The sequence below is a fragment of the Eleutherodactylus coqui genome, chromosome 6 (assembly GCF_035609145.1).
Source record: "Eleutherodactylus coqui strain aEleCoq1 chromosome 6, aEleCoq1.hap1, whole genome shotgun sequence".
Lineage (NCBI taxonomy): Eukaryota > Metazoa > Chordata > Amphibia > Anura > Eleutherodactylidae > Eleutherodactylus > Eleutherodactylus coqui.
In genome coordinates, this window is record NC_089842.1 from 227,541,190 (window position 1) to 227,560,485 (window position 19,296).

General features: G+C 46.4%; 1 protein-coding gene across 1 annotated transcript in view; it reads right to left on the minus strand.

Moving 5' to 3' along the window:
* VANGL2 (VANGL planar cell polarity protein 2) overlaps positions 1-19,296 on the minus strand; it is a 97,359-nt gene that overhangs the window by 13,318 nt on the left and 64,745 nt on the right. Inside the window, exons 3-6 of the mRNA XM_066609021.1 lie at positions 12,322-12,597; positions 10,318-10,441; positions 8,038-8,642; positions 3,262-3,395 (exon numbers count right to left, since the gene is read on the minus strand). Coding sequence (XP_066465118.1) covers positions 3,262-3,395; positions 8,038-8,642; positions 10,318-10,441; positions 12,322-12,392 — 934 coding nt within the window. The 5' untranslated portion in view covers positions 12,393-12,597. The remainder of the gene's footprint in view (positions 1-3,261; positions 3,396-8,037; positions 8,643-10,317; positions 10,442-12,321; positions 12,598-19,296) is intronic.

Below are 19,296 nucleotides of genomic sequence, written 5' to 3' on the forward strand. Positions count from 1 at the left end.
CATTGATGCTACTCCTCTTGCTTCGGGCTTGGTACGATGGAGGACCCCAGTGTTACAACTCACGGTGGGGGGGTCGCCATTCGGAAGGTCTATCGTTCCTGGTAATGGAGAAAATGTCGGTAGACATGATACTAGGGATGCCGTGGCTGGCGTTGCACAACCCCCAATTCGATTGGGCCACACTGGGGAGCTAACCCAGTGGGGGCCATCCTGCCATAGCCATCACGCTTCCCTTCCTCCCTGCCCAGTCGATACCGCACTCAGTCCCCGAGGTCTCACTTACCTTCAAACCCCGTCCGCCTGCCCTGCTGCTGATGTCGCCACCGATGCCCTGCATAGGGGACGGAAGAAAGGGGTGGGGTCTCGTAGGCAGTTGCGTTGTGAGGAGAGTCTGTCGGTATTTGAGCCGTACAGGGTGGGACAGAAGGGGTACCGGTCCTCTGGAAATCGCAAAAGGAGGGGTCGCAGGGGGTTCCATAAGTCGTTGTCGAAACCTGTTGTCTCTTCGGTGATGTTGGTTCTGTTTGCCTCTAATCTAGTCTGGCCCAGTCAGCACTAGTTGCTATCCAGCACCCTGCCAGTTTGCCTGTGAGTCCCATCTCCAGCCTTGTAAGTTTTGTTGGTCTGATTCATCTGCCTCCTCTGTCGGCACTCTGTTCCCCCCATTAGGTAGTTTCCTGCTTGTCAGTCGCCAGGTCCCTAGCCAGGGCAGGGACCGCCGTCCAGTTGTCGGCCTGGGGTTAGCCAGGGCCGAGGCAAGTAGGCAGGGACAGTGGGGGTGCTGGAGTTCAGGGCACCCCAACTGGCGCTCGGGGGGCAGAGTGCCGTAACACCATCACTTCCAAGAAAAGCAACCAATGTTAACTTTTCTCAAGTCCTTTCGAGAGTTGGGGGTGGGTGGTTAGATTCACACCCGAAGTATGTAGCCCCTTGTACAGACATCTTCGAGCTCTCCTTACATCGTAAAAGTTGGTAGGATGAATGCTCCAAGATGAGGGCTTACAAACTAGAGGTAGGCTCAAAGGGGTTAACATGGTCTTAATATAAAAAAAGGGAGCCCGACGTGTCAACCTATATTTCAAGTCAGCACAGAAACTTAATGAGGCCTCAATGCATGTGACAGGCTGGCTTTGAAGTTTCAGAAATTCAAGGTTTGATATTCAACTCACAGTGCCCTAAAGGGACCGCGATTTCAGGAGGTGGAATTCTGCAACCTCCATCATAAAGAGAGGCCCCCTCCCAACAGCTATTCAATGGAAGGAGACCTAGAAGACCAAAGGATTTTTTACTTTGTCTACTATTCTAGACAGTTATAGAGGTCATGGAAGTGAAATGGGTGGAGGTAGCCCCGGCGATAGCTCCATTTTCTAAGAGTCTTTTTGTAGGACCGCATTTTATATAAAAAAAAGCGTTGAGTCTCATGTGTCCACCACAGAAAGTGTAAAATGCCTGTGTGCTATAATCAGAATGTTCCCATGACTAAAAAGAGAATGAGAAGAGTAAATTGGATCCTACGTAAAGGTTCATTGGAATCCTGTGCACCCATTAGAGAATGGCCTCCCTCACAGTTAAGGAAGTTTGCTGAATAAAATACTACCTGTTCAGTCTCCCATTTGGCCACCACTTAAAGGATCCTAGAAGGTTTGACCAAAATCGGCATATAAACTTGGACCTGGCCTTAGGACAAGAGATCTAATGCTCAAAAGAATGCTTGTTTGACTATCAGACAGTGTGATTATCAACTCCCCATGTAAACAGGGGATGTGTTGCTGAGAGAGGATTCTCTATTGTGGGGGATCGGTTGGAGAGACACAATCACTAATTTTCATAGACCAAGTCTGAAATCGGCAATGTAAAGGTAATGTAGATGAGCCCTAAACTCATTGATTGGTGTTTGTCTACTGTGTAAATCTATGAACTACTACCTGTTTGCAGTGAACGGAGGCGAGTGGCTAAAAGAGATCTCAAAGTCCCTTTACACAGAATGACTGAAGGGAAGCTTTTACATGGGCCAACCATCGCCAATAAAAGCAGGACCTGATAAGGTACTGAGAAAGAAATCGCTCAGTTGCTAGTCACTTTGTTTCAGTTCACTGAAATGAAAAGATTAGAGAGTGACTTCTCACTCAGTTTAAACAGGCAGTCGTTCATCTATGAATGACTTCCTGTTCACGGTGAATGGAGGCGGGCGGCCAGAGTAGATCTCCAGCATGCTCTTCTTCCATTTACAGAACTATCACGCCTGTGTGAAAGCACAGGAGCAAGTGTCATGTAAAAGTACTCTAAACCACTGCCAAATCCCTCCAATGGAATCTTATTTGCCCTGAGAAGAAAAAAAAAAAAGGGAGTTGGGCATAATGAAATTCAACATCCCTTGACGCTTCTTGCCCCATTATTTACCATTGGGGAGAGTTGAGACATCCTCACACATTTCATGGTCAAATAGTATCACCAAGATTGCTTGGTTTGGCCAACATTCAATATGGTCATATTTAGAGGTCCGTAATAAGTTGCCCAAGAGGTCCACTCAAGTTGTCATACACTCCAAGTTAAAAAATTACTTTAAGTGTATTCCCAAGGTAATGTGTTACATGGTAAGGTATCAAAGCTTCAGATGATCCACTCGATCTTAACAATACACCAGCCAAGTAGAGTTTTCAACAAGGAAAAAGCAATTATTTTCTTCAAGTTGTCGAGAGAAGCTGATTCACCAAATGTATATCATCTAAGCAACTTGATCCAATCTCAATGTAGCCGATACTATAACATTGGACTGAATGCAACAGTACAACAAATCAATATCGGAAAGGCTTTTTGTTCAATGCCCCTTTTGGCAGACATTTTGACATGGCACATTGCCGTAGAACAGTGTTCCCCAACTCCAGTCCTCAGGGACCCCCACAGGTCATGTTTTCTGGATGTCCTCAGTAATGAACAGGTGATGTAATTATTGTCAGTGCCTCAGACATTGCCACAAGTGTTCCTACTATAAGAGATCCTGAAAACATGACCTGTTGGTGGTCCCTGAGGACTGGAGTTGGGGACCCCTGCCGTAGAAGAGTCAAAACCACATGAAACGCTCATTCATCATAAAATAAAAATTCGACATGTTTTCTAAGACAAGAGTTGCCCAAGTTATTAGAGACTGCAAGCGACAAAGTCAATGTTGACACGGAATCATATATAACAGATTAGAGGACATCAGGTGAAGACATTAAGGAGAAGATTGGGGTGTTCTAGTGGGGGGAAACAACATCTCACCCTCGAGGGAGTAGACCTTGAAGCCAGACATTTTCTTGGACAGGATGGATTTTGGCAAGTTCAGGAGAGCAGGGTTGTAGACAGGGAAGTCGTGATAATAATTTTCCAAAATCCATACAGCAACTCGTTGGATACTGTGAGAGGAAAACAGGACAGGGTAGGACCAGGTGCCAAAATAAAATAGATATAAATTTGTGTAGGGCAGGAGGCAAAAAAAAAAAAAAGGAGACACAAGGAGAATACGAAAGGGTCACGGGAACCAATGAGGAAAAGCAAAACACATTACAGAAAGAGCCTGCGTGAACAAACAGTAGGAAATGCACCACCCTATACTGGAGCGCCAGTAAAGAGTCATTAAGGGTACCTGCTGGCACCGCAGAACAAGAGAACCAAGTATGCTGGATACTTCTTAAGTAAAACCTTTTTACCTGAATGGTGAAGGAAGAGATCAAGAGGTGTCCTAATATTCATTAGTGATAGAATAGGGAAACCTGAACATTAATAGGTTTAGGAAGCTACACCTAAAGTCTATGAGCAGCCTTAAAGGGGTTCTCCAGTTGTAATCTATTCATGGCCTATCCTCAGGACAGCTTGCAAAGGGCCCCTGCCAATCAGCTGTTCACCAGGGCAGTAAAATTATACACTGAGCTGATTTTTTGCAGGAAGCAGACAGCGCCGTTCCTACTGCAGTGTCCAGGCTTGGTATTACAAGCCAAGTTTCTATTGAAATGAGTGGGAATTCGGCCTGCAATACCACGCCTGGCCACTTTAGCAGATGCAAAGCTGTCCGCTTCCAGCAAATATCAGTCCAGTGCACAAGTGTCCTAGCCTGGCAAACAGCTGACCAGTGGAGGTTCTGGGCAGCAGACCCCCACTGATCTACTAATATTAGCCTGTCCTGAGAAAAGACCACCAATAGTTTACAACTACACAACTCCTTTAAGTGTTACTATGTTCCCAGAATCACACGCTGCTGTACTTTCAACCCATTTGGATGCAGTTGTTCTTGTCCCTGGGGCTACATTTAGTTCTTCCAAGATGGCCAGAGAAATTCTAATCCACACTGATCCCTACTGGTGCCTCAGACATTACCGGCTGCTCTGGTTGGCCAGTACTGTTCATTTGAGAGTACCAATGTGCAGTGTGCATCAAATCGTGTTAGGCCGTGTTGGAAAAATGAAGAGGGGTTCGAAAAGAAATGATGACAGCGGGGGTCCACTTCAAAAAGGAACACTAAACCTAGAAATGAATGATTATAGTAAAGGGGAAATATAGGTGCACTACCATTTCAAGAACATGCAGAAATTACTGCAAATCCGTCTTGGAGAAATCCCACAGAGAATACCATTACATCTCCTGCTGGGTGGCTCCATGTATGGCTGGAGCAAGGCTAGGCAAAGGGGCAGGGCTTAATTTTTTATCAGAGGGGAGAGGCTCCTGCTGCAGTCAGCTGTATTACATCCAGGCACAGAACAGTGAGGATGTCGACAAGGAAAGAGACATGGCCAATGTCCTGGAAAACCGATTTCTTTATATATAATTTCTCAGTTTAACCTCTTAGTGACTGCCAATTCACCTTTTTACTGATGCTAGAATGGGCTTTAAAGCTGCACATACATCTTTTTAAAAATGGTGGCTTGGCTGACTGACAGCTAGGCTCCTGCTCTAACAGCCAGGAGTAGAGAAACCTCAGATCCTGCAGTTTAATCCCCTTTACATTTCACAATCGATAGCAACTGCAGCATGTAAGCAGATGACAGGGGAGGGGACTTCTTCTGTCACCCATCCACACCCTCCACAGTGATCACAAAGTACCAATGGGTTCCCATAGCAGCCAGAGGCTTGACAAAGACCTACTTAACTGCCCTGTAACTTAGTCTATTAGATCCTGCCTCTGGAAAAGTACAATAGGCTGATGTCAAGGATATAGTAGTATGCACTACATATGTAATGCAATGTACTATCCTAGTGAACAGATGATCGCCATTTTTTAGTTTCGAGGGACTAAAAAATAAAAAAATTTTAAAAAAAAGAATTCAGTAAAAGTTTAATTTAGGGGGAAAAAAGATAGTTTAAAGAAATAAAATTCTGGTATTTTTTCCATTTAAAAAAGGGGTTTATGAGGAAATTTTCATTTTTTTTTAAAGCAGCAACATATAAGTGTTACTGCTTTCATAGCAACTCTGACAATAAAAATATTTATCTCACATAAAAATAAATTTTAAAAACTAATGCCAGAATTGCCATTTTCTTTTTGTTCGCCTCAGAAAAAAATGCAATAAAAAAAACAATCCAAAAAGTCACACGTAACTTAAAACGGTACCAATAAAAGCTACAACTCTTCCTGCAATATAAAAGCCCTCTCTGAGCTCCACTGCCGGAAAAAAAAAAATGTTCTGGGTCCTAGACTGCGAAGATGTGGAGTCAAAGGTTTTTTCTTCAAAAGGTTTTTTTTCAGTGTTCAAAAGTAGTAAATAAAATTAAAATTATAAAAAAAAGTTATGTTCATTTTTACTGAATGATGAACACCAGAAAAATGAAGCCCAACGAACAATTGCAGAATTCTGGGGAGGAGGAGGGGATGAAGTCACCCATCTTCCTCTCATTAAAAAAAATGTTATAGAAAAGTTCTCCAACACATTCTAATGCACCCCTTGTGGGGGCTTCTCCCACAAAAAACAAGCCCTATACGAGTATGTAAACAAGTTATGGGTCACCAATGAATGAAAATCGCTGTCACTAAGAGATTACATTGTAATAGGCGATCAACTAGGATCATAAGGAAAGGAGGAGATGAAGGGAGGAAGCGCTGCGATCTTCTGTGTTTAGTGCTCCTTTAAGAGTGGTTTGCCGTCTCCGTAGTGCAGAGCATAGTTATCCAACATCTTAATGAGGACTTGCCCTCCGCTCAGCAGGACTGGCTGTGTAGCTAAGCAGCTGAAGCCCCACTGGTTCTGGTGCAGCTCGTGTTTTGGGTACTCCTCCGTTAGTTGTGAAACGGTTGATGACGGACATCAGCGGGCTGAAGGAGTCCGATGTCACCTGCCAGACCCGATGACCCCAAAACATGACAGGACCTCTTTAAGAAGACACTAAGGGTTCAAACCAAGGGTGTACATACCATGGAAGGAGACCCTGCAGATGTCATGGAGCTCGTGGCGAGAGAGGACCCTCTCCTTGCTGGTCAAATGGTGTTTGTTGTGGGGTGGAGAACCTGTGCCAGAACAGTGCTGAGCTAGCCCTGGCTTCTTAGGAGTGCGCAGAGAAGCCAACACTTACATCCTGGCACTATAATGGCTGCTCCCCATTTTACCCATTAAATCAAGACCACTGTCTATTTTACGCTGGTTCAAACATGTATAAAACCACTTTAAATGGGTTGTCCACTTATAAACTACTGCCTCCATACTAAATTTGCAGGGGTCTGCCATCCAGAAACCCCTTCCCCCCAATAATTAGCTGTTCAGACAGAGGTACTCATGCATTGATCTGATTTCTGCAAGAAGCAGACAGCTCTATTTCCACTGCAGTGGCCAGGCTTGGTATTACAGGAAAAGATCCTATTCATTTCAATGCCTGCAATACCAAGCCTGGCCACTGCTGAGACAACAGAGCTGTCTGCTTCCTGCAGAAATTATATCAATGCAGAAGCATATTAACTGGATGAACAGCTAATCCTGGGCGGCAGACCCCCGCAAATCTATTGATGACCTATCCTGAGAACAAGTTATCAATAGTTTACAACTGGATAACCCCTTTAATAGGCATGTGTAGTATCAGAAAAGCATGATTGATTTCTTCCAAAGATAGGGCCCCCCCCGTGTCCACAGGTTTTGCACATGGTATTACAGCTGGGCTCCACTGAACTGAAGTTGAGCTGCAATACTAGACAAAACCTGTAGAAAGAGGTGGTGCTGTTTTTGAAAGATTCTGTATATCTCCTTCAAGCTGTGAAAGGGGTCAGGTATAACTGGTGGTATGGTGGTGCGGTGGTGCATTTCCTACTAGAAAACAGAATAACCATTACGTTATAACCTTTTTTTTACAATTTTGTAAGAAAAATGTGAAAAACATTCCAGTTGCAGAGTCTAGTAAGTAGGAAAATCTGCAGGGAGACACATCGACTTCTGAGATGAGAACTCCCTGACCCCCATTGGGTGCATTATGGGCTACATTTGTTTTCAGGTTCATTTACATTCCGCTCATTTCCCATTACCGCTTTTGCATAGCTCATTAAAAAAATTCTGTGAGGTTACTATGGCAACCCTTTTAATAACCACAAAAAATTTACATTACCAATACAAATGATGGAGCACAACAATAAACAAAACTTCCTCCATTTCATCATTTACAGCTATAACAATAAAAACTGCTTTTAGCGCCACCATCGCCATGCGGTCTAGCGCTAGATTCTTCCTTCTAATAGTCAATTTTCACTATTCTAATCTAATGGCCACCTGTAAATCACGAGGCAGAACTGGCTGGCATAATGCTAGCGGTCAAGCATGGTTGACTATGGTAATCAAGCATGTCCAATGCAAATTTCATTTCTAATGGATCATATAAAAGCAAACAAATAGTTTTATGGTGGCAGCTAGAAGATTACAAGGGGTCATAAGCTTAGGTGTGAGGACTTATGCAGTGAAATGGGCCAAAAATCGATTCTTCGATGGAGTTTCCCAACATTAAAGGTAGTAGATGTTGTAGAAATGTCTTACATATTTGAAGTTTTTGGGAGCCTTTCTACTTTAGGCACCATGCTCATGGCTGACTTACCTTAAGTGGCCAACATTGTAATGTCTGCTCGCTCCATCCGTGGACCTGACAACCTTGATGGTGAACTGAGGCTGGAGTTGTCTCAGTTCCAGCAAGACAACGGCCAAGTAGTGAACAAAGAGAAGTGCATCCACAAGCGATACGGCGTACTGTACTATCCCCTGGTAATTCCTCTCCGCCGTCGTCAAGATACGGACTGCGTAGAAAAGCCAGTAGGACACCACCAGCAAGAAGATGAGGACCATGATCAGAGCTCGGAAGACGAACACTCGAGGGAAGAAAGCTTTGGGCCGACGGAAGAAAAGTGCCCAGCTGCCAACAAGAAGGATGAGGAGTTTGAAGGCCACGGAGATAAATAGACCCTCACAAGGTGTACCACAGGTTTCCAGATCCCACGGTAAAACTTTGGGCAACAGCATAAAGGCTATAGGGGTCAGGAATGAGATGAGTGCCAACGCTCCACCGATGATGACCCCAAAGTGCCGGGAGCAGTCCAAGTTGGCACTATCCTCCATGTCCTTAGTGATACGTGTGATGTCATCATGGGATATGCTGTGTTCAGAAGTCCCTGTGACAACTGTAGTGGTTTCACCCCAATTGTCATCCTGTGAAAAAGGGGGAAAAAAACGGTTAGAAATTTAGGTTTTAGTGGGAAATTTTTGAAAAGTATCAAAAGAATTTTCTTCAAAAAGTCATATTTTGGGGGGAATTTTTTAATTTGCAGTTTGTTATGTAAAGAAGGTTTAGATTTTGTTTTTTTTCTACCCCTTTAAGAAGATTTGAAACAATCAAAACCTCTCATAACCGAAAGTGAGTGAACAAGTCTCACCCTGTCAGGTGGAAGGGCGGCCAATTACACAGCCCCGAGTGATTTCATTGTGGAAGAAGCTTGGAATAATCTTGGTAGAACGATTCTCGCCTTCCCTGGCTCCAGTCCTTCGTAAACGCCTTGTAATTGTACCGTAAATGACGTTATTGGCATATGTGAAACTTTTAAAAGAACTTCTTTTAGACAAGTAGGTGCCAAATTTTCAAAAGAAGATCAACTAATTGGCCGTCCGAAATGGGCAAAGCTAGAGCACATGGACTGGCAATAATAAAAAAAACTGCACCATTGTACCCCAGAGGTCAGCGACCCACTGAGAGATTTGGGGAAGTACCACAGATATTGGCGCCCTCAATATCATATAGTGTACAAATAAGCATATAGTGCTTAATTAGAACTGCCATACAGATGGCTAAATAACACTGTTACATAGTGCTGCTAACACATACACGGACAAAAATATGCTATGCAGTAAATACCACCATATGGTGAAAATATGTATGTATGTATGTATGTATGTATGTGAGTGAGTGAGTGAGTGAGTGAAATACAGCCATATGGTGCTTATATAACACCATCATACAGCAACCAATTAAGTTTCCTATATAAAACTAATCTAGTAACGCTGTCCAGTCTTTAAATGCTACCACTCTATCCTATTTGGATTTGTTTAGATGATAGTCATGGTCTGCCAGGCCATCTGTGGCGCCCCCTTCAGCAGCAACAGCCTACATGCACTCCTTCGGGTGGTCCCAATTTATTCCTTTACAAGTCACAATGTAATGGAGCTTAGGAGAAGTTTGCTGGATAATGTAGTTCCCACAGTAGGGAACATGGCCACAGCACATTGTATCCTCCTGACGAGACCGGGAAACAATGACATCACCGCCGCCCAATAGAAGAGTCCTAACAATTACCCTGTGCACCGCGATGCGACTTTGGATCAGCTCATTAGCTCTCCCCGGCAACCATCCAGAGGTGCACAGGTCCGGGGGCACCTCTCGCCTACGTACCCAGCTGCCTGGTAATATTAACCCTGCAATGTGACGGCTTTTAGGACGGCGACTGGAAGTAAAGTATGCAAGAAGGAAGGGAAAAAAATAAAATAAAATCAATAAACCCTCCTGCTAATTACCTCTGCAGACACTCATGGAAAATAATTAGCCACAAGAGCTGTCAAGCGGGAGGAGGGAGGGGGGTAGAAGAGGTGGCGACGCTTCACGGAGCGTCAGAAAATTTGGAGAGAGCATTGAATATTCCATGTAGGTGGTGAATGGGTTAAATGCTTGTTTGCCATTGAATATGGAAAATCCATGATGGAAGCAATGAATGAGCGCTGCTGTCAGCGAACAATGCCAGCCGCAGTCAGGAGGAAAGAGGATGGAAAAATGGCCGGGACGTGCGTGCGGCGGACAGTTTACAATGCTGGAGAAAACAGAAGTTAGAAACCGTACCCGTTCCTCTCCTCTCGTGGACTCGTTGTCTAATAAAGGTTCTCCGGGAGCTTGGATAGTGACAGACTTATCTCCCCGGCTGCTGCCCTCCCGACTTTTAGATCGATGCCTTTCCCTTCGATCTCTACAAATGAGAAAGAAAAAGGTTTAAAAAAAAAAAAAAAAAAAAAAATCAATTCTCAAATACTAGAGAAGCCTGAGCCTTTATGCTGCGCCGCAAAAAACACATATTTTACAGGTATTGAAAGCACCAATACACAGGATAACCAACACACACTTGAACCATTGGGACTTGTCTGAAATGCCAGAGTAACAGCGGCCCCCCGTAGTAATACGGGTCCCGCCAGAGGCCCCTCCCCCCCCCCGTAGTAATACGGGTCCCGCTGGGGACCGGGGGGGGGGGGGGGGATTGGGGGGGGCCCAGTATTACTGAGGCCCCCCCCCGTAATAATACGGGTCCCGCTAGAGGCCCCCCCCCCCCCCCGTAGTAATACGGGTCCCGCTAGAGGCCCCCCCCCCCCCCCCCGTAGTAATACGGGTCCCGCTAGAGGCCCCCCCCGTAGTAATACGGGTCCCGCTAGAGGCCCCCCCCCCCGTAGTAATACGGGTCCCGCTAGAGGCCCCCCCCCGTAGTAATACGGGTCCCGCTAGAGGCCCCCCCCCCCGTAGTAATACGGGTCCCGCTAGAGGCCCCCCCCCCCCGTAGTAATACGGGTCCCGCTAGAGGCCCCCCCCCCCCCGTAGTAATACGGGTCCCGCTAGAGGCCCCCCCCCGTAGTAATACGGGTCCCGCTAGAGGCCCCCCCCGTAGTAATACGGGTCCCGCTAGAGGCCCCCCCCCCCGTAGTAATACGGGTCCCGCTAGAGGCCCCCCCCCCGTAGTAATACGGGTCCCGCTAGAGGCCCCCCCCCCGTAGTAATACGGGTCCCGCTAGAGGCCCCCCCCCGTAGTAATACGGGTCCCGCTAGAGGCCCCCCCCCCGTAGTAATACGGGTCCCGCTAGAGGCCCCCCCCCCCGTAGTAATACGGGTCCCGCTAGAGGCCCCCCCCCGTAGTAATACGGGTCCCGCTAGAGGCCCCCCCCCCCGTAGTAATACGGGTCCCGCTAGAGGCCCCCCCCCCCGTAGTAATACGGGTCCCGCTAGAGGCCCCCCCCCCGTAGTAATACGGGTCCCGCTAGAGGCCCCCCCCCCCCGTAGTAATACGGGTCCCGCTAGAGGCCCCCCCCCGTAGTAATACGGGTCCCGCTAGAGGCCCCCCCCCGTAGTAATACGGGTCCCGCTAGAGGCCCCCCCCCCCCCCCCCGTAGTAATAGTGTTGCCCTGTAGTAATAGTAATCAGGGCAGCCCCCTATTCTGTCTCCTGCTTCTATGATGCTCATATGCCCCTAGAGGGAATTTAGATAACCTGCACAATGGCACCATGACACAACTATACAATATAAGGCATGATGGCTGTCTAATTAGTTGGTCAACAATATTAACACTCGCTTACCTGGCCTTCACACGGGCTGATATAGACAGCATGGACGACTAGCGACTGTTCATCCCCCATACTGTTTGGTTGCCATCAGCAGCTCATTCTCAATGATAATTTTTTCGAGCTGCATAAAGGATGCGATCACCCAAAAAAGCATTTGCTTGTCAGTCGGTGATCAGTGACACCTCCACACCGCTCAATGATTGGGCAAATGAGCGCTCTTACCAATAGTCCTGCCTCATCATAGGGCCAAGTAAAAGGCCGTTAACTGGGCAATAATCATTATTCTTAGTTCTTATTGTAGGCTACAAGCTTTTAGTACTACCGTAGTTATACCTCCATGTGGGCCTATGAGCAACGTGGGCTTCCAAGAAAAAAAAAGCAGCCATTTTCTTGGCCAAACCAAAATCTATTAGGACCAATTCGCAGTATTTAGAAACAAATATATTATAAATGAGTAAGATATCTAAAAAAACACTTAATCCTCCAACATTAGAAGTTATGACTAAAGTAGAATATCTCACCTGTGTTTGCGTGAGCTCCGGGATTGCCCGGATTTATACGAGTACCCAGAATATTGGGACTCGTTATCCATGTTTTCAGAGTAACGACCTTTGTGGCGATCCACGTTGACGGATTTCGGTTTCCCTGAACCTGGAACTGCAGCCAACACTGCTGCCGCCTCTTTCAGCACAGGCTTTTTTAGGCCAAAAGGCGCCGTCAGAAAATCGACTTTCACCTTGAGGGACTCTATTTTGATTGGAGGTCTTGGTCCGTCTCATAAGAAAAAGTATGGGGACCTAAAGTGCAAAACAAAAAGCAATAAATACACTTAGGAATTTAGAAAAAGTCTGCAGAAGCAACCAAGTTTATCAATGTTTTACTGCTGTCAGGGGGCCTACCCAAATCAGCCCATATCAGGACTACCCAAGGAACCAATTTGGCTTTTTAGTGGCCTATCTGCAGCGTCTGAGCAGCAGGCCCACAGCCGAAGAGATAGCAGGGTAGATTGAGGCCTTGTCACGGGGCTCTTCTATCTCCTTCCCGGGGGGGGTAGCACCGGTGTTTGTCACTCGTGACGCCACCGTTCCATCCTCTGCGGTGAATCCAGAAGTTAGGAAATAGGCTACACGCAGGGATAATTTTCTTGAGCAGAACCAGAAACGATTGGTAAAGCTCCTTTACTCAAATAAACTGTTACAGTCCAAAACTTTACACAAGCCAGCAGAACACTGATGCAGACAAAATAGTGGTGTGACAGGGAGGATTCACAGAACAGACAAGTTCACAGTCCCAGTTATCTGTAGGGTTCTGTTTTCGACCACTCTCTCCAGCTCTCTACTGGTCAACACTCACATTTGGAAGTAGCACTCAGCGCTGTCTGGCAGTCTCTCCTACTCACTAAAGATCTTACTCTTCCACAGTCTCCAACTCAGACTCTTGCAGGCTTGTCTTGGCAAGACCATTGGCAAAACTCCCTCTCTGCACTCTCCCTTGGACCAACTTGCATTCACCTTGCAAACACATATATATAACATGATCACGTGACATACAAGATACATTTTCCAGACATAACCCATTCAGTGCTCTAGAAGCGCAATACACATCAAATGCACACACTTTGAAGACCCGGACAACACAAATGCAGAAGACAAACTCATGCATACTTATGGAGGTGTCCCGTTAACTCTGGGCCACTACATATCCATAAGAAGTTCTCACAGAGAACAGTAAAAAGCATTCAAAAAAGTTAAGGCCCTTTTACAGGGGCCAAGAATCCTCATCTGAATATTCATTCGCCCGATCAATGGTCCATCTGAATATGCTGGTGGTCAGCTGATGGAGCTTACATACTGGCACATAAAGGATGGCTTGTTAGCAGCACATCCAACAATTGTAAGGATCATTCGTCCCTATACTAGCAATCCTTTGCCACTGAATGCTAGTAACAATTTATATAGCATGTTCATCGGTGTTTATTATAGGAGACCGATTCATTCTTAACCCGTATAAAAGGGCTCTTAGGTGCAAATAGCAAATTTCCAAACTACTTTGGCAATCTGAAACATGGCGATTGGCCTAAGCCACAGTATTAAGATTCAGATACTCTACTGTAAGGTGGGTAAGGATTGTTATGGTTTTTTCTCTCTCTATCCTGGTGTGAATTGGTTGGCTGTATCTTTAAGAGGGGACAGGAAAAGAGGAACGGTGTAGAGTAGGACGTAAGACAAAAAGTGATAGAGAATTGGGCCTGGTGCGTGCGAGGCGGAGGTGAAAGGGAGGGTCTCATTTTGGTGCTACAGTGCAGCAGTAATGGTCCTACGGATGTTGCCCTCTGGGGAAGGAACAAATTAATTGAGGAAAGCTAGGAAGCGTTGAAGCCAGGCGGCAAGTAGTTCCTCCGTTCCAGCCCTCCTGAATACTGTGAACCCGTATCAACGAATTTTCAGCAAGACAATCACGGTCAACAGGGTACAGGACAGTTTGTACGGATCTCTGTTTCCAAAGACTGAGTTACCCCAGATTACCAGGACACAAGTTCTATAATTCTTGTTAGTGTTAAAAAAAAACAAAAAAACCCACCATTGTTTGTGCAGCAACATCGACCTCCTTGGGTTATATCAGTTATCTACAGAGTCTACAAGCCATGGCTGCTAATCAGGCCCACTTCAAAGTCCGACCCTCAATTGAACCAGTGTGGCCAGAACCAGGTCATAAATCTAGTGCTGCAAATGGCCACATATGTAGATGAAGTGACTATAGCCCTGTCAAGTCACATTTGGCCTGACCCTGCCTACTATGGAAGCAGGTCATCTCGACTCCAGTTGGGCTGGCACTGATCCGGATGAGGAGAACACTGAAGTGTTGCCTGCGGTCTCCTACACCAGTGTTCCAAAACTCCAGCCCTGAGGGACCGCCAACAGGTCATGTTTTCAGGATTTCCTCAGCATTGCACAGGTGATGTAATTATTGTCAATGCCTCAGACATTGCCACAGGTGTTCTTACCATAAAATATCCTGAAAACATGACCTGTTGGTGGGCCCCGAGGACTGGAGTTGGGGACCCCTGTCCTACACTACATAGTGCCAAACTATCTTTGTGTTAAGAATACCAGTTCTTAAGAGTGGCCATACATGGTCATTCGGTCTACGTAAGCCTTGCTCGATACCCCCATGCACTCAACTTGGCCAACTGTGCATGTGTTCTGCATGTAGGGAGGGGAAAAGAAGTGTTTGGTAGTGGCTTATCTCCCCGAGAACAAAATATCTGCCTTCGGAGGACAGTCGGGAGGCACACGCACACACGCACACACGCGCGGTCTTCCAGTCCTACCAAAATGAGTAGGGTTGGCCGATCTACATCCAAGTTGTTTGACCCCCGTTGAGAAACACAACAACGTCACGTCTACCTGTCTACATTATACGAAATGTACGTTTAAGTCCCTTCTAACAATTTGACTGCTTGGACCCCCAACAGAAATTGCATTGAGAATACTGAACATAAAAGGTCAATATGGTCATAAAGATATATATCTAAAGTTATATGAGATAAATGAAAAGAGGTAATCAGTTGTAAACGATTGATGGCTTATTCTTAGGGTAGGCTACCAATAGTAGATCGACAGGGTCCACTGCCCAAGTCACCTTCCAATCAGCTAGTTTCTTGTGGGGAAAAAGAAAAAAAAAAACAAAACACTGCTATTCCCTCTGCAGTGGCTCAGCCTGGTATTGCAAGTTTCTGTCCACTTCAATGGGAACTTGCCTGTAATACGAAGCCCTGCCACTGCAGTGGGGATGAAGCCTTCTGCTTCCTGCAGAAATCAGCTCACTGCACGAGCCTACTTGCCCAGCAAAATAAAGGCCCTTTTAGACAATTTTTGCTAAAAAAAAAAATTTAAAAAAAAATTTTAAAATTGCAAAAAGCCATCTTTTGAGCGATAACAGTTGTGTCTAACTGAACTGACATTGTGCAGTTTTCGTTAAGCCATTGCTGATCGCTGATCTTTCAGCATGCTGAAAGATCATTTATCAGGAATTCACAGCGGGATACAGCTGATACTATTGTTTCAGCTGTATCCCGCTCCCTGATGACAGGCTGGGTATGAAGAACAGAGCCGTCCAGCTGTGTTCTTCATACCCTGCTCAGAGCGCTTGGCTGTATAACAGCTGGGCGCTCCGTGCAGAGAACAGCTGGATGCAGAAGACAAGCACGGCCACCCAGCCTGTCTTCTGCATCCTCCGCTCAGAGCGGTCACTTATATAACAGCTGGGCGCTCCGAGCAGAGAACAGCTGGATGCAGAAGACAAGCGTCCCCCTTGTATTCTGCATTCCCCGCTCTGAGAGCAAGGTGATAGCTTAATGTTAAAAAGCACACAACGATTATCGCTCAAAAGATTTTTTGAGCAATAAGCCTGATTTAGACAACAATTAAAGGGGTTGTCCTGAGAAAGCAAGTGAGGGTAAGCACTTCTGTAGGGCCATATTAATGCACTTTGTAATATACATTGTGCATTAAATATGAGCCATACAGAAGTTATTCACTTACCTGCTCCGTTGCTGGCGTCCCCATCTCCATGGTGCCATCTAATTTCAGCGTCTAATCTCCCGATTAGACGCGCTTGCGCAGAAGGGTCTTCTCCCGGGTCTCGGCACGAGCGGCGTTCTGGCTCCGCCCCCTTCTACGCGTCATCGCGTAGCTCCGCCCCGTCACGTGTGCCGATTCCAGCCAATCAGGAGGCTGGAATCGGCAATGGACCGCACAGAGCCCACGGTGCACCATGGGAGAAGACCCACGGTGCATCGTGGGTGAAGATCCCGGCGGCCATCTTGGTAAGGTAAGTAAGAAGTCGCCGCAGAGCGGGGATTCGGGTAAGTACTAAACTTTTTTTTTTTTTTTAACCCATCCCTTGTGTTTGTCTCGTGCCGAACGGGGGGCCTATTGAAAAAAAAAAAAAAGCCGTTCGGCGCGGGACAACCCCTTTAAGTCCCAAATAGTAGGTTCTCGCTGATCTACTATTAATGGCCTGTGCCATCAATATTTGACGGCCCCTTTAAAATGGAGTGCATTCCTTGAAGTTACCGACACCTGGGAACCTTTAAACTTTGATGGGATTTTACTCCATGAAAAGGGAATGTACGCGCTGAAGTCTGCCGGGATACGCCCAATTCTTTATAATTAAACCACCATTACGCAATAAAAAGAACTTCAAACATAAAAAAGGTAGGAACGATGCGTGAGCCCACCACCTGCAGAACCAGTCCGCTGCGAGGAGACTTTCCTGTCATCCTGAGCCAACCAAAGACTCTTAGTCTTATTTACTAAATCAATGCCCCCAAGGCAACTTCCAGTTTAAGCTACTGGGAATCTCCACTCCGTATAACATTTGCATTCGACCTTCTCTACAAAAGTCGTACCAAGCTGAGTAATGTAAACTGATGCAGTAATGAGTTTCCTCATAAATCATAGTAAATCTATGAGATATTAATTAAGGGAAGGCCACTAAAAATTTAGTTGTAGCACCCATTTTATGGGAAAAAGAAAACACAGCTAGTACTAAACCTCTTAAAGGGGTTGTCCCGCGGCAGCAAGTGGGTCTATACACTTCTGTATGGCCATAATAATGCACTTTGTAATGTACATTGTGCATTAATTATGAGCCATACAGAAGTTATAAAAAGTTTTTCACTTAACTGCTCCGTTGCTAGCGTCCTCGTCTCCATGGTGCCGACTAATTTTCGCCGTCTAATGGCCAAATTAGCCGCGCTTGCGCAGTCCCGGTCTTTTTTCGTGCTGGATGCCGGCTCCGTGTAGCTCCGCCCCGTCACGTGCCGATTCCAGCCAATCAGGAGGCTGGAATCGGCAATGGACCGCACAGAAGCCCTGCGGTCCACCGAGTGAGAAGATCCCCGCGGCCATCTTCAGCAGGTAAGTAAGAAGTCACCGAAGCGCGGGGATTCAGGTAAGCGCTCTCCGGTGTTCTTTTTTAACCCCTGCATCGGGGTTGTCTCGCGGCGAACGGGGGGGGGGGGGGTTTGAAAAAAATAAATAAACCGTTTCGGCGCGGGACAACCCCTTTAATGCACTTTGTAATGTACATTGTGCATTAAATATGAGCCATACAGAAGTTATAAGAAGTTATTCACTTACCTGCTCCGTTGCTAGCGTCCTCGTTTCCATGGAGGCCGTCTAATTTTCGGCGTCTAATGGCCAAATTAGACGCGCTTGCGCAGTCCGGGTCTTCTTCTTTCCTCAATGGGGCCGCTCGTGCTGGATGCCGCCTCCTTGTAGCTCCGCCCCGTCACGTGCCGATTCCAGCCAATCAGGAGGCTGGAATCGGCAATGGACTGCACAGAAGCCCTGCGGTCCACCGAGGGTGAAGATCCCGGCGGCCATCTTCAGCAGGTAAGTAAGAAGTCACCGGAGCGCGGGGATTCAGGTAAGCACTCTCCGGTGTTCTTTTTTAACCCCTGCATCGGGGTTGTCTCGCGCCGAACGGGGGGGTTGAAAAAAAAAACACCCCGTTTCGGCGCGGGACAACCCCTTTAAGGCACACATGTCAAACACAAGGCCCGCGGGCCAAATGCGGCCCGCCACCTCATTGTATGTGGCCCGCCGGCTGTGCAGCATGTTCCCTCACCCTCCGTGCTGCTGTCAGTATCAGATAGTCTATCAGCTTGTTCTGTCTAGCAGAGCAGACACAAATAGAGGAGTGCCGATAGCACACTGGCCACGGAGGAGGGAAGAAGCCTGCAGATAACATGATCCCTGGTGCAAGGAGAGCAACGCTGAGGAGAAGGAGCAGCAGCAGGATAAGAGCCGGTCAGCACTGATCTCCTCTCACCAGCCTTCCCTCGGTTCATGGCAGCAGATCCGGGGAGACAGCAGGGGCCCCAAGTATGCAGGAGGGCCCCAAAAAGGACTGAAAGGAGCCTGTATACCCGCCATTGGGACCATATTGGATGCAGGTGAGTATACAGATTGTTCTGCCTGGTATATAAACATGTGTTTGCATTGTGTATAAAAAAGCAAGTGTCCGTGTGTGTGTACATTATAAAAGTGTGCGCCTGTGTATATACATATATATTTTTTTTCATGTGCGTCTGTGCAGGTATATATATTTATACCTAAAAGTGTGCGTATATAATATTGTGTGTATATATAAGTGTGTGCCTGTGCACGCACGCACACACGGATCAATATTACTACTCGGGCCACTATGGGACGACTGACTTCGGGGGCCATTATGAGGGTTACTATTACTACTGGGGCCACCATAGTAGCACTATGACTACAGAGGCCATTATGGGGGTCACCATTATTGCTGGGACCACGATAGGAGCACTGTGACTACTGGAGCCATTATGGGTCAACTATAGGAGTTACTTACTACTGGGGCCACTATAGGTGACCCTATTACCACTCAGCCACTATGGGGTTTTCTATTACTACCGGTATTACTATATACTAGTACTATACTATAACTATACAATTACAATC